Here is a 15557-nt window from a genome sequence, read left to right on the forward strand (position 1 = left end):
ATATTATAATGTATCAATATTCAACTCAATTATGTAATGTGACATTAATTATCTGAATAAAGGCTTATTATTATTATTATTATTATTATAGGATAGTCTGGAAGAACACATAGGCTACTCACTTTTATTATTTTTAATTTCAACCGAACGGAGTCGCGGGCGAAAGCTGGTTATGAATAATTTTACAACTTCATCGAAAACGGTGGAAGCTGATTAGATACAATACAGTTTTATTATTTTAGGATTCTGTAATTTACCTCACTGCGGTTTACTTTCTAGATAATGATTAATATCTATCTATATTAAAACTATAAACAGGAATTTGTATTATTGTATGTATCGGGTTTCCTAAAAAATTATTTCCCTCAGTAACAGGTTATAAAAATAGATTTGTTATTTCCGCGCTAGTTATTTTTGAAAATGTTACGCAATACCTATTTTACATAAAAAAATCGCTTTATAAAGGACGTCGACTACAATTCATCATCATCTCCCCTGCCTCATCCTACTCCCGTAGGGTCGGCGCACCGGGTTTTCGTCTTCTAAAGCATTCTATCATCCGTCATCTCAGTCATCACTCCCTTCTTAATGTCACCTTTCACGCAATCCATCCATCTCTTTCTAGGTCTACTTCTACCGGTGTACCTCCACATTCATAACTAACATCCTTCTTGTTACATGCGATTCATCCCTTCTAATATGCCCATACCACTCTTAACTTTTTACTCCTTATTTTCTCAACCACTGGGGCTACTCTCTAACTTCCTCTAATATATTCATTTCGTATTTTATCCAATCGTGTTACCACACATCCATCTTAACATTCGCATTTCCTCCACATGTATTCTCCTTTCATCCGTCCCTTTTACTGCCCAACATTCAGATCTATACATCATAACAGGTTTTACGAAGGTTTTGTAAATTTTCCCCTTTATTTTAAGGAGAATATGCGACGACGACGACGTCGACTACAATTGCAATTTTAATTACTAAAGCTTCTTATTAGTGTACTATTATTTCTTTACTTTACATTATTTATACATATTAACAAACATCACTACTTTGTCGGCAATAGAAGAAAACAGTTAGATCTTAGAGATTTCACTAAGGACTACCTTAGTAATCATTTTTTTTAACATTAGTAGATTTTTGTTAATTTAATAAAATTTTCTTTAACCATTCCAACTAAGCTCTAGACTTGTGTTAGGATATGTTTCACAATAGTCGAATGCCGGGATTCGAACCCTCGACCTCAAGATCGGCGCTTTATCAATCATTAATCGACCAGTGGGGAAATATACCATGAGACTGAATACGTAAATATTAAGAAAAAAAAAACGATACCTAATATTTTCAATGCGAATTAATTGTTGTAATGTTAGGACAACATTCTTATAAATTTTTATTACAATAATAAATTAAATCTATAAATGATTTTAAACACAATATCAAACAACAAACTTCTAACTTTTATAACAAGCTAGGTTTCACCCGCGACTCCGTCTGCGTGCAATTAAAACACAAAAGTAAGTAACCTATGACATGCGAAATATAGAGATCCGTTCTGCAGTTTAGACAAACAAACATCTTAACTATCGCATTTTTAATATTAATAAAGTGTACATTTGGGTACTTCGAATTTGTTTTTGCATAATAATCAGCGCTTAGCTACTATTATCGTTTATTTTTAGTGTTCAATGCGGTTATTATAGCGCTTTGTAAGACAATTGCTAACACCTTTAATGCTTATATCCGATAACAATAATCATATAAAAGTCACCAATACCACCTCAGCATCATCCAGTTACTAAATCGCAATACACAATGGCACACTTGGCTTGGGCTGTACTCTTCTTGGGTAAGTTAATTTAGTAAAAATAAGATAGAAAGCAGCCATCCTTGATTCCCCGTTTACGTCACCAAGTAATTGCTTTGACAGAAGGGACGTATGAAAGAAAAATATTCTATGCGTTTCTTCAGACGGTTAAAGAGCACCAAGAGCATCGCTATATCCTCTTTACTCTTTTACCGCCTTATGATGTAGTTATTCCTATATTTTAAAGGTGTGTTTTGGCCTACATCTATTTTTTTTTTCTAAATAAGTTGTTATTATCAATAAATTGAGTAGGTGTTTAAGTGTAACTCGGATTGGTTTACATTAATTACAGTTGTAAATTTATACGCAACACTGGCAAAAAGAACCCACTGTGTTATTGTGTAGTAACAATAATATTTATATTACGTTTTCCCCAGCCGCTTGGTGTTCAGCCACCGACGCCAACCGCATCGTGGGTGGCAAACCCACAACCATCGAGCAGCATCCTTTCATGGTCCAAATTGAGAACTGGATTGCGTTCGCTATCTGGTCTCAGCGATGCGCCGGTAATGTTCTCACCTCCAGATATGTGTTGACCGCCGCCTCATGCACTAGGGAATCGTAAGTATTTTTTTAAAGAGTTTCACGATGTTTTCTTTAACACTATTTAACACTAGTGGTAGTCCGTGTGGTATTAAAAAAAACGAAAGTGAGTACCCTAAGTGTTCTTCCAGACTATCCTCTACATCTATACCAAATTTTATCGAAATCGTTTCAGCCATTTAGGCTACAAACTCTAACAAACATCCATCTACTTAACTTTCGCATTTACAATATAAGTATGAAGTATGATGTGCTTTAAACAATTCCAGAGTATATAAACATTCCTAATTTGAAAGTTAACCGCTATTAAAGATTTATTGACTGACTATATTATTATTCTTCTTTCCAGTCTCGCGCCCCCCCAGGTCCGTCGTATCAGGGCTGGCAGTACATACCGTAACACCGGAGGTTCCATCCACGCCGTCGAGCGCATCACCAACCACCCGTCCTTCGGACAGAACGGTTTCGATGGTGATATCTCAATCATCAGGCTGGAGACTCCTCTCGTGTACTCCAACAGCATTCGTCAAGCCACCATCATCGCTCAGGGCGCTGTTATCCCTGACAATCTTCAAGTTGTCCACGCTGGTTGGGGCAGACCCTCTGTAAGTGCAACACTGTTTAATTTTTTTCTTGCAAACGATGACACTACAAGCTCTTACATTTATCATACGACAAGTTATATTTCCAATTAATAAAGACACATAAAAGATCATGAAATAAAGTTAGTCAATTTTAGAGCGGGCGCACATCTTTGACTGAGCTATCGCACAACTATTGTGCGATTGTCGATTGTTTCGCAGCCTTCACCTGTTTAGTTACACTACTCGATATATCCATTTATATGAGCTTATGATTATATGAAGCAAAGAGAGATTAAACAGTTGCGTCATAGTTTAGTTGCAGGCGTGCGCACACTCGTAGTCTTCATAATATTTCTCGTGTCAACTTTTAAATTATTGATATTGTGTGGTAACGTTGATTTACGCATACTTATGGGTTTCCTTGTTACAGTTCTTTGGTAGCCGCGCCGAATACTTAACCGATGTGTCCGTGAGGACGATCAACAACGCAGAGTGCGCGAGCCGTTACCTTAACTGGCCCCGCCCTCACACCGTCACCTCCAACATGATCTGCGCCGGCTTCCTCGATGGCGCTGCTGACGGTACCTGCTTCGGTGACGCTGGTGGCCCTCTCATCTACGACAACATGGTCATCGGTATTGCCTCCTGGGGCAAGACTTGTGCCAACGGTACCTACCCTGACGTCAGCACTTCCGTCAGCTCCTACACCAACTGGATCTTGGAGATTGCCGTCTAATTGTTCCTATTTTAATACAATACCAGCTATTGTCAAATATGTTCAATAGTATTGCCATAAAGTAAATAAATTATATATTTACATAGTTACACTTTTATTTATTTTAACTTTGTCCCGAGGCTCTGTCCTGGTGGAATTAAAAAAAGAACAAAAGTAGTGTTTTCTTCCAGACTTTCGTCTACATTTATGCCAAATTTCATCGAGATCCAACAGCAGTTTAGGCTAAATTAACATCCATACATCCATTTTAACTTTCGCATTTATAGTATTAGTATGGTTTGAATTTGTGATTCTGTGAATATACTTCATACTAATAATAAACTTTTTCTATTGATTAAAATAGATTTATGATAAAGTTTAAAAAATGAACAGAGATAATAGACGTAGCTTTGTTTCTACTTATTGTTGACTAGGAAATGAGTAAGCAATTAAATAATCCAGTGTACCACAGGTTGACTAGCGTGTACACATCCAACCTGACATGTGGGTTTAAAACATCATGTTAACGTTACCTCGATGTTAAACAATTGACGTACGACTGCCACTGTTTAATTTCTATTTTGATTGACACATAAATATTAATAACTAGCTTTTGCTTGCGACTATGCCCGCGTGTTATTAAAATAGTAAAAATGTAATAACATAGCTTTTTAATGGTGCAAGATTTTTTTAAATCGGTCCAGTTGTTTTTGAGTTATTTCAATACATACGAAAATCCTAAAAACAATCATCTTTATAATATTAGTAAAGACTAGTATAACGATATTGTTTAATAACGATGTAACGCAGTGTAAATGGTAATATTTATTTATATAGATACTAGTGGAAATACACCTTAAAATTCAAATAATCTTTATTAATTATAAAGTCAGGAAAGAAGACTTTAAAGTATAAAGTCATGTACAGTAAAGAACATTTACAATCCATTTTCGCTAGCGATTTTTATATTCATAACAAAATGTTAATATTAAGGTGATAGCGGTATCATCTACCTCCTTCTCGCACCCTTTACGTTTGGATATCGCCTTGTTCACCGTGAACCCATGCATAGTCTCTTGTTTTGTTAAGGGTCACTTCATATGTGCCAACGACATTCACAAAATACCACTAAATGAACGCAATTGCCAGTTGTATGGCGACTCTTAAAACTATCGTTTTTGCTTGCACGGGTTGACGGCACGGTGTCGATGATGCCTCGGAGATATGTAGAAAGGTGGGTTAGGTTAGGAGAAAAGTTAACCAGTGTGCTATAACCCTTGTGTGTTTTGTTACGTGATGTTTAAAAATGTAACTACTTATCATCATGAGGATTTTAAAATTTATGACCACTGAGCAAAGCTCGCATTAAAATTATCAAAATTTATAGTAGGATATATTAAGAATTATCGACAAGTTGATAAAATTATGTGTAACGTATAAAAGAAGACATCGATAAATCATTTTACCAACAAAAATGTCGCCATTAGGCATATTTATTTTATGTTTTACAGGTAAGTTTTTTCTATGTATTCTTTGTTTATTGAATTGTAAATATTATGCTATTTCTGTGTCCTAGACTTTAATGACGTATAAATATGGGGGTAAATCCCGATTATTTTCTTTTATACTCGAATTTATTAGAGCGCGCCCACATCGCCGACTAAAACATCGCACAACTGTGACGCACACTCGATTTTTAGTTGTGCAACTAAACAGTTGAATTGGCTGCGAAACAATCGACAATCGCAGCAACTGTGCGATTGTTTAGTCTAATATGTACGTCCGCTCTTAGAGAGGTTCTAGTCTTATGTAACTATATAAGAACTAGTTAAATAAACGGCGTAATAAAACTAGCCAAGTTCTCTGTCATTCCAGTTTTGTCATGTGCTGCCAAAGCGAACCGCATTGTAGGGGGTGTGCCCACGACCGTCGAGAAATACCCTGTCATTGTACAGGTGGAGTTTTTAGTTGATTCTAACCTTTTCTCTCAAATGTGCGCCGGTAGTGTGCTAACGAGAAGAACCATAGTGTCTGCCGCTCATTGCTTTGAGGTTGGGTGAGTAGTACAATTTTATCTAATTTAGTGGATACAGAAAGGTAAAAAAGATTGCTTAAGATCATTGGGTCTTTATCGTTAATTAGTAGACTTAAATCTGTGTTGTTTTTTCCGTAAGATAAGACCGTTGCATTGATAATATTAAAATATTGTAAACAGCGCCATCTACCAAAAACTAGAGAAATCATTAACTTATGATTGATAATGTTATCAACAATAGATAAAGTAAACTTCAGAGCGGGCATACTACTTTGATTAAACTATCGCACAACTGTTATGCGATTGTCGATTTCGACAGCCAATTCTACAGTTTAGTTGCACGACTAAAAATCGAGTAGTGTGCGCACCTCCATATAAGCTTATAGGAATCAAAGCGAGACTAGACAGTTATGCGATAGTTTAGTTTCAGGTGTACGCACGCTTTTAAACGAATCAAATATCGGAATCTTCACTTAATATTGATATCTTTTCCTGGTTTTATGTTTAATTGTCTTCTTATATGAATTTTTAGTCCTGAGTCTACGCAGAGGTATCGCATCAGGGCCGGCAGCGCTGACCGTAGCTTTGGTGGCATCATCAGAGATGTGGCCATCATCCTCAACCACCCGTCATACGGTGAAAATGGATTTGACGGGGACATTAATCTGCTTTTCCTGGAATCTGATCTAGTTTACTCTAACGTGATCAAGCAAGCAACTATTGTGACTAGCGGTTTCACTGTACCTGGAAACTGGCCGATCACTCACATTGGTTGGGGAATGGTTTCGGTTAGTATAATATTATTACTAGAATGTTCTTTATCAATTTCCACTATAGTTGTGAGACTGGAAGATATTTATTTAAACTAAAAATCGAATAGGGCCAAGAATACTTCCCTGTGGCACTCCACTATTTTCTATATCCTAATCATGTCGAATAATTTTATAAGTATAAATTCTTGTACAGTTGGTTACACAATTTTTAAATACATAAACGTCTCAAAATCTCGTAAAGTTTATAAGGTAGTTCGCAAGTAAATAATGTTTTGACGCTATCAAGAGCTATCCTTAAAACTATTTTCATGTTTGGTTTGGAATATCATCTACATTTAACTCGATAAACATATTAACAAATGAAAGAAAGTTAATTAAATCGAATTTCTTTTCAGTATCCGGGTGAACGAGCGCCAATTCTTCTTGAAGTTGGAGTATTATCAATCGACTTAGACGTATGTCGCGAGCGTTACGCAGACATGCCTACTGCAGTCATCACTGATAACATGTTTTGTTCCGGTATTCTCGATGTTGGGGGCAAAGGTCCATGCTATGGGGACTCCGGAGGACCTGTCTTCTATGATAATATCGTTATTGGAGTCGTCTCTTGGGGAGAAGGGTGTGCTAACAAGACTACACCTGCTGTTAATGTTGCTGTATCGTCATATACTGATTGGATAGTCGAAAATGCTGTTTGAACGATAACTTTTTCTTTTTAATCATATGATCACTACACTACTGTTTTTGTATAAGAAAATTGCAAACAAGGATGCTACATGGAATCACCGAATTACGCCTTTAAGAACCTACTCTAAACAGAAAGATATACCATATTTCATCTGCGTCACGTACTCCGCAAAATCTACTTTTCTTTCCTACATTTTTTTTGTGAGGGTGGAAAGAGCAACGACTCAAATTAAATCTTCAGAACGCTTACTCAACAACACGTGGAAGGACTCTCACTTGATGCGTGTCTTCCTTCTTCTTGTGTCTCCACATTCTTACAAATACAATAAAAAAATAAAAAAGTATCCTATTTTCTTCTTTTTTATTTCAGTAACTGAGTTAATATTGAAATACCCATAACTTTACGAAAATAAACAAGGATAATAAGTTCAAGATATTACGGAGTAAACCACATTTTTCTTATTTTGACAGAAGTTTTGTGGTCGTTAGTAAAAGCCTTATTAAACCGTTTGTCTTTAGAGAGAAAAATAATAGAGATCTTGAGTCTATAATAGGAGTTTTACACATTTTCTAAGGATCCATCACAATACAGTAACTAAGCATGGAGTTTTTATTGCGACAATGTTCACGAAGATAGGAAAAAAACAAAAAAAAAAACAAATACCTACAAAACCGAACTAGTCATAAGTAGACATAGGGTCTACAAATTTCAAAATAACGAATAAATGAATTAAATTTTGAATGAAAACTTTAATATATTTTAAAACGATTGTTATTTTGAGGTATGATGAGCATTCTTTTCTCTATTTCGGAGAATTCCCGTGTCCTCTTTCTGTATTTTATATTAAAAAAATATCTTTTATACTTTCTGTTCTATCAAACGGAATGCACGGGATCACAACTATTAAAACTTGTATTTGAAGTTCTGGGAATAAAAATTTTACTAATCTTACTAATATTATAAATGCGAAAGTTTGGATGGATGGACAGATGGATGGATGGATAGATGTTTGTTAGCGTTTGTGGCCTAAACGGCTGAACGGATCTCCATGAAATTTGGCACAGGTTTAGAGCATAGTCTAGAAGAACACATAGGCTACTTTTTATCCCGGGAATAGTTACGGTTCCCGTGGGATTCATTAATTTAGTTTTTTAATGTTAACTCGATCATTCTGCAACGGTTCAACATATCTTATTGAAATTTGGCACAGATATAAAACAAAGTCTGGAGTACACATGGGATTAAGCTTCATCCCCGAGATCTATATTTGTTGATGTCTAACATAGTAAGAGTATGTTATGTCTAATTACATTAAATCAACTTTAATAGGAAACTTTAGGTCATTCTCGAACTTAAAACATTTATAACATAAGTTAAGATTACAATTATCACAACTAATTACAGGATATGTTATAATTTATAATCAAAATAGATAAAATTATGTGTATAAAAGACATGAATGTACTACTCATTGTCAACAAAAATGTCGCCTTTAGGCATTCTTTTTGTGTGTCTCTCTGGTTTGTATATAATATTTACTCTTACATAGATATAAAATGCCTTTAGTATTTATATCCTAGAGTATAAGTTTATGGTTAAAAGTTTTTAATAAATTTTCATTACAGTGGTGGCATGTTCTGCCTCCCAAGTCAATAGAATTGTGGGCGGTGAAGCCACAACCGTGGAGAAATATCCCATCATAGTCCAAGTCGAGCATTTGATTGGTTTAAATGTGTTTTCCCAAATGTGCGCCGGTAGTGTGCTGACGAGACGTACTATACTCTCAGCCGCCCATTGCTTTGATGTTAGGTGAGTGATAGAAAATATCGTAGTAAGTTCATATGGGTAGTACGTGGTAGAGCCCGCTTTAACATCTTCGCATGAATGGGTCGCGCGCCCGGTGTTATACCATGACCAAGTCGAAGCAAATCCGTTTCGTCTTATGATAGTGGTGCGGGAGGCCTAATTTTCGTCCCTTTCTCTTTCTACCTATGTTTTAAGAGAAAAGGATGGGAAGGAAAAGTAGATTTGACAGGAGGCGCACAGGAAGTGGAATTATCCACTTTATGTGCGTCTCCTCCTTCGTCAATTAAGTGTAGGCAACGCACCTGCAACTGCAGATGTTTATGAGTTTAACAGGGGAATGATAAAATGGTTTGTGATTTCTTAATATTACACAGAACTTTTAACATGAAACGTTATGCTTCTTGTTTATACTTTTCATCTAGAAAAAAATAATAATAAGCCTGAAATAACACTGATCAGTCCTAACATTTGTTGTTAATGTTTTAAGTACTAACCAACGAATTGTCTTCATTTTCATATTTATTTCAGTCCAACATCTCAGCAACGCTATCGTATCCGAGCTGGCAGTTCATATCGCAGTGTCGGCGGCATTATCAGACAAGTCGCCATCATCTTCAATCACCCGACATGGGGTCTGAATGACTACGATGGTGATGCTACTCTCCTCTACCTCGAGAGTCCACTGGAGTATACGGATGTTATCAAACAGGCGACTATAGTGGCTAGTGGATTTGTCGCCCCTGATAACTTACCGATTACACATATCGGTTGGGGAATGACTGATGTATGTACACTAAACACCACATAGTTCTAGAGTAGAATTTTGTTGTTTGATTCCAATTTGCGACGAAACGAAAAGGACATAAACCAGAAAGTGTTAAGATTAAATGTGGATGGCTACAAAGGTAGAGGAAGACCGAAGAAAGTATGGATGGATTGTGTGAAAGAGGATATGCTTAAGAAAGGAGTGGATTCAGATATGACAGCTGATAGAGATGTATGGAAGAGCAGCACATACTGTGCCGACCCTCCGTAAGGGATAAGGGCAAGAGGATAATGATGATTCCAATTTGTTTGATCTTTGTTTACAGTTCCCTGGTGACCGTGCTGAAGTTCTTCAAGAAGTCAACGTTTTCTCTATCAATAATGATCTATGTCGCGAGAGATACGAAGCCAGTGTTCCTCCAAGAGTGGTGACCACTAACATGATCTGTGCGGGTCTTATCGATGTTGGAGGCAAAGGCCCTTGCTGGGGAGACTCTGGAGGTCCTGTATTCTTTGAAAATATTGTAATTGGAATCGTCGCTTTTGGTGAAGGATGTGCCAACAAGACTACTCCAGGAGTGAATACTGCTGTTTCATCGTATACTGAATGGATTGTTGCAAATGCTATTTGAATTTAAATTTAGTTATTGTGTTTGGATGTCATTAATATTTTTTTGGTAACCCAAATCTAGTTCCTATTGAAATGTTAAATAATAAATGTTTTATTAGGTATTCAAACCTTTATTTTTTCCCTTGAGTTTACGCAATAAAATAGTTGGAGACTAGTGAGAAAGCTTGATGTTAAGATTCAAGTTATTACCAATTCACGTTATTAACAGTACTTATTAAAAAGAAAACAAAAAAGCAACTATACAAAGATGTAAATTTAGAAATATCTAACAGAGGGCGAGGACAATTAAGTAGCTATACTAAGTGTTAGCAACCTATCTAGACATTCACCGAGCTAGGTATTCCCGGGCTCTCGATCAATAATTCCCGCATATTCCAGGGCGGAAGCGCGCATGCGCGGCGGCCATATTTGACAGGCAATGGCGGGATAGGCTCTATGGTACATTTGCAAAACATCGCCACAAAAATATTGTAAATAATCAGTGAAAATGAGCCCTGAAAGAGATACACAAGGTAAGGTTTACTTTGTTAATGTATAGTTTGTTTTTGATTTATTTTAGATTTTAATAAGGTTCTTTTTAGTTGAATAGAAATAAAAGGATATTTTTATGTTTTATTCTTGTTGGGAATGCTTTCTTGTTTTGATTGGTATTTCCCTGTTATCATTTTGTTCGTGTTTAGGTATTTTATCTATGTTTATCAATGTAAACATATTATGATGTAATTATTATGTTTGTAGCAACCTAAAACTATTTATTATCTATTTGGTATCGAACTTATACCTTTTTGTAAGATATTTTAAAATTCATATTCTTTTTTATAATTCGTAAAAAAATTTGAACTTTTGGTTTTAGAAATGGAAATTGTTCGTTGACTTTGAATAATTTATTTTAATAAAATTTCTCGTTAGTTAAAATTACAAATAAAAAAATTAAGTAATATAATTTTTTTACTTGTCAGTCGTTATATAAATAAGGGATCTAAGTCAAATATTTACTTCGTTCCAGTTTTTTTTTATCATTAAAGCACGACAGGCATCAGTTTCAGGGAAGGGGAGGTGACTGTTCCCAATCTGTACTAAAGACGCCAATCTCTGTCGCAGACCCTCTTACACTTTGACAGACTTGTCTGCAAATTGGATCGTCCTAAACTCAAGTTCTTTTCCCCTTGATTGATTCTTATTTCTTTTATTTACACGAATATTGTACAATGATGAAATTTATAATTGGGTGTTTTCTCACATTGCTTTTATGTTTATAATTTTTTTAAACAATTTTACAATTAACTAATTATTTAACGGTTATTACTCACGTCTATTTTTCCGGTGGCGGCACCAACCAGTTACAAAACCTGCGGGGGTCCTTCTTCAGCGAGAGTGTTGTGCGAGGCGCGATGGGATTGTTTCGCGGTTGGGTCGCACCTCGCACAACACTCCCAAGAACCTCCGCAGGATCTGAAACTGCTCGGTGCCACCACCGGAAAAATAGACGCTAGTAATAGCCGTAAAATGATTAGTTCTAAAAATGTCTCACGAAAGTTCAGATAATTTTACAATTAATTTAACTTATATTATCGTTACATAAAATGAAATTAAATGACGTACAGAAACTTAAGATATTCAAAGAGACGGCTACCGTTTAGTGCTTGAGTATACGAGAGTCGAATGAAGATTAACTTAACTAGAAGTTCTTAACTTTAACGCTGTGAACTGTTAAAGTTATTTCGTTGCTGTTGAAATCTACTAATTTAAATGATTTTGCACAAAAGTTTAATTGATAAATGAATTGTTTAAGTTAATACAAATTTTAATAGTTAAATTTAAAAGTATCTTATTTTGAAAATATCATTGAAAACATCTACAAGACCTTATTAAACGGTATTAAGGTTTTTTAAAATTTATTTATAACTAGCTTTTTCCCGCGACTCCGTCTGCGTGGAATTAAAAAAACAAAAGCAAGTAGTCCATATATTCTTCCAGACTTACCTCTATATCTATACCAAATTTCATCCAGATCTGTAGCCTGAAGGCTACAAACTATAAAATCCATCCATCCATTTAAACTTTCGCATTTATGATATTACGATTTCCAGAGTCGGAGGATATGCTTGAATCGATTGATGAATTAAAAGAGAGATTGACTTCGATGAAGAAGATGATGGAAGAAAGAAAGGCAACAGGATCCGGCACTAAAGACCTCTTTCAAGGTCACGCGCGTAGCCTTCAAGGCACCACAATGATAGACGGGAATTTCCTCTCTTTCGTCTTCGGTGGCTCCCTCTTTGTTATTATCAGCGTGTCTGTCTACGCTTTTTATAATCTGTATCACGCTGTCCTGAAGAAGTTCCCATCGACACACACGGAGTTGTAAAGTGTATTTTAAATTGAAGACCATAAAGTCGGTAATGCAATGTTTGGTGAGATTAAATTATGTTGTAATGCTAGTTGTTGGTGAATTATAAATATTTGAAGTCGTTTATGTTTTATTTTACCTTTTAATTTAAATAGCTGTTGCTCCTGACTTCGTCCGCGTGAAATTAAATAATAAAAAATAGCCCGTATTAGTCGTAGATAAATTACCTTTCTTAAAGTGAAAGAATGTGTAATATCGGCGTAGTAGTTTTTGAGTTATTTTAATACACACAGAAATACAAATTTTTCCTGTTTATAATATTAGTTAGTATTTTATATAATAACAGCATTTAACCCAAGTCTCTTTCTTATAGATTAATTTAACAAAACTTGTACATTAGTTATAGAGCCGGCGCACACTTTGGACTAAACTATCGCACAACTGTCGTGCGATTGTCGATTGTTTTGCAACCAATTATTTAGTTGCACAACTAAAAATCGAGTAGTGTGCCCTACATTACATAAAGTCTTAGGAATCAAAAAGAGGCTAAATAGTTATGTGATAGTTTAGTCAAAGGTGTACGTAAGCTATAACAGTGGTGAGCCCAATAGAGTGTTGCTCAAATGGGTCAGCTCGGCTCGTGCAATACCACGACCACACAAAACATAGGTGTGGAATAAAGCTATTTGAGTTTCGTCTGATAAAAGAGCGTGTTAGAGACTTCATTTTATTCCATATTTCCTTGTCACACTTACAAGGATACAATGCAAAGAGAAAGTGAATTTTTGAGAAAGGATGCATTGGAGGGAGAAACATCTTTTTGTGTCTGTCTTCAATTAAAGATAGGTAACGCATCTGTAATTGGGGATTTCTATAAGCGCTCGCTTCGCTATTTCTGCAATTCTAGTTTGCCGCTTGCATGTTTGGCAAATTATAATAGAAAACAAAGACATTTTATGAGTCACGGGAAATACAATATTATTTATTTTAGATAACTAATCTGATAATTAATGTTATCTTTTATCTATTTTCTTACATAGCATTTTTTATATCTGTACAAATAGAATAATCTAACTGGCTTACTTTTGTATCAGAAGTCACCTGATAATATTGTTTACTAATATAATACTACTGTTTCAATACAATTCTAACAAAAAAGTTTTTTTTTATTTTATTTTGTATATTCTAAAATAGGAAAGCGTGTAAAATAATATTTAGACTTTATTTTGTTTAAAACTACAAGCAACAGATGGCGCTATTTCACCAGTAACGCGTCAGACAGATTTTTCGTTTTGAATTAAAGTTATGTGTATTTTTTTTTAAATTCGTGATGACAATAAAAAGGCAAATCTAAGAGCGAGCTCACACATTTGACTGAACTGTCGCACAGTCGTTGTGCGATTGTCGATTGTTTCGCAGTCAAATCAACTGTTTAGTTGCACCAATTAAAAATTGAGTAGCGTTCACCTTCATATTAGCTCATAGGAATCAAAGCGAGACTACACAGTTGTGCGATAGTTTAGTTTCAGGTGTGCGCACGCTCTACGTATTCATCCAAGAAACACATTAGTTAAACCTTAATACAATCAACTTGTATCCAATCTCCAATTACGTCGCCAACGCAGCTATTTGCATAACCTATTACATCTAGACTGAGGACATACTATTTGATATTCTCTGTGAATTTCCTCGAAACATTTCCCTTTGTTCTAGTATTTTGTTAATACGAGTAAGTGTAGGCGTCAGTGATGTGTAGGTGTTCAAACAGCTTCTCAGAAGCTTCGTTATTAAAATCTACTGCAAATGTCTTTTACCTTCGCCTGTGACTCCGCTCGCAGGGAGCAAAATCCATATCTAGTTTTATAAACACCCGCACAGTACGTCGACGTTAATAACTAATTACTCGTAGTACTTGGAAGCGCGGCGTGTCGTATCGATTAAACACCTACGCAATAGGTTACTTTTTACTCAAAACCTATGACGCACGTGAGGTTTTTGTTTGAATTTCATACAACGTACATATGTGACATTTTTAGGAATGAAACACTATGTTCAAATATTTCTCTTAAAAGTATTTAATAATGGGACAAAATCTTTTCTAATATAACACGAGCCCTTGTTTGCTGTTATTTTATCTATACTATATACTATATTATAATAAAGCGTAAACACACACTTCTTTGTTGCCTAAGATGTCAGCAATTACAGCATATTTTTCAATGATTCTTTAGTAATAAGAAGCCCTACACTTACGTCATGCTTTAGGCTATATATTTTTACGCCATTAAACACAGGGGGTTAATATTTTGGATAAAAACCCTAATATGGGAAAGAGACCATAAGTTCCTGCCAACATTAAGGAGGCAAGGTTTGTCATGTCATGTCAGTTTGACATTTGCTATTGATAATTTGACAAATGTAAACAATAAAATAAAATTTTCACCATTTTATGCGGATAAAGTCTGAGGGGAACAGCTAGTTAAATAGATAAAAAAGATCACGTACGCTACGTAGTAAGAATATTACAGTATGTTGTGTATTACCTGTAAATCCTTCGTAAAATAACTACGTTTTTATTCCGTAGCCATCATGTAACTTAACTCACTAATTTATCGCCTTTGGAAACCATTGTAAACTTAACTTTATTCACGCCAAAAGCTAATTAAAACAATCTGCATGAAAAGTCTCTACTGATCCGGAGAATCGTAGACCTTTCGTAGATATTTCGTAGACAGTTCATTTAAAATGTGGTCGTACCAATCACGGGCCACATGTCATAAATCATAATGAA

General features: G+C 35.3%; 4 protein-coding genes across 4 annotated transcripts; all 4 read left to right on the forward strand.

Annotated features, from left to right (window-relative positions):
• Window positions 1–1797: 1797 nt before the first annotated feature.
• On the forward strand, window positions 1798–3828 carry LOC106111692 (trypsin, alkaline C-like). The gene is made up of 4 exons (XM_013293840.1): window positions 1798–1858; window positions 2254–2437; window positions 2769–3024; window positions 3434–3828. Exons 1-4 carry the CDS (start codon window positions 1825–1827, stop codon window positions 3737–3739), a joined length of 780 nt encoding a protein of 259 aa, XP_013149294.1. The 5' UTR covers window positions 1798–1824; the 3' UTR covers window positions 3740–3828.
• Window positions 3829–5157: 1329 nt separating this feature from the next.
• On the forward strand, window positions 5158–7562 carry LOC106111693 (trypsin, alkaline C-like). The gene is made up of 4 exons (XM_013293841.1): window positions 5158–5229; window positions 5594–5774; window positions 6286–6541; window positions 6922–7562. Exons 1-4 carry the CDS (start codon window positions 5193–5195, stop codon window positions 7222–7224), a joined length of 777 nt encoding a protein of 258 aa, XP_013149295.1. The 5' UTR covers window positions 5158–5192; the 3' UTR covers window positions 7225–7562.
• Window positions 7563–8662: 1100 nt separating this feature from the next.
• Window positions 8663–10464, forward strand: LOC106111691 (trypsin CFT-1-like). Its single transcript, XM_013293839.1, has 4 exons — window positions 8663–8734; window positions 8840–9023; window positions 9549–9804; window positions 10112–10464. Exons 1-4 carry the CDS (start codon window positions 8674–8676, stop codon window positions 10415–10417), a joined length of 807 nt encoding a protein of 268 aa, XP_013149293.1. The 5' UTR covers window positions 8663–8673; the 3' UTR covers window positions 10418–10464.
• Window positions 10465–10843: 379 nt separating this feature from the next.
• LOC106111685 lies at window positions 10844–12852 on the forward strand. Its single transcript, XM_013293827.1, has 2 exons — window positions 10844–10928; window positions 12507–12852. The coding sequence occupies exons 1-2, from the start codon at window positions 10904–10906 to the stop codon at window positions 12782–12784; spliced, it is 303 nt and encodes a 100-aa protein (XP_013149281.1). The 5' UTR covers window positions 10844–10903; the 3' UTR covers window positions 12785–12852.
• Window positions 12853–15557: the final 2705 nt, after the last annotated feature.

The sequence above is a fragment of the Papilio polytes genome, unplaced genomic scaffold (genome assembly GCF_000836215.1).
Source record: "Papilio polytes unplaced genomic scaffold, Ppol_1.0 DF824157.1, whole genome shotgun sequence".
Taxonomy (NCBI): domain Eukaryota; kingdom Metazoa; phylum Arthropoda; class Insecta; order Lepidoptera; family Papilionidae; genus Papilio; species Papilio polytes.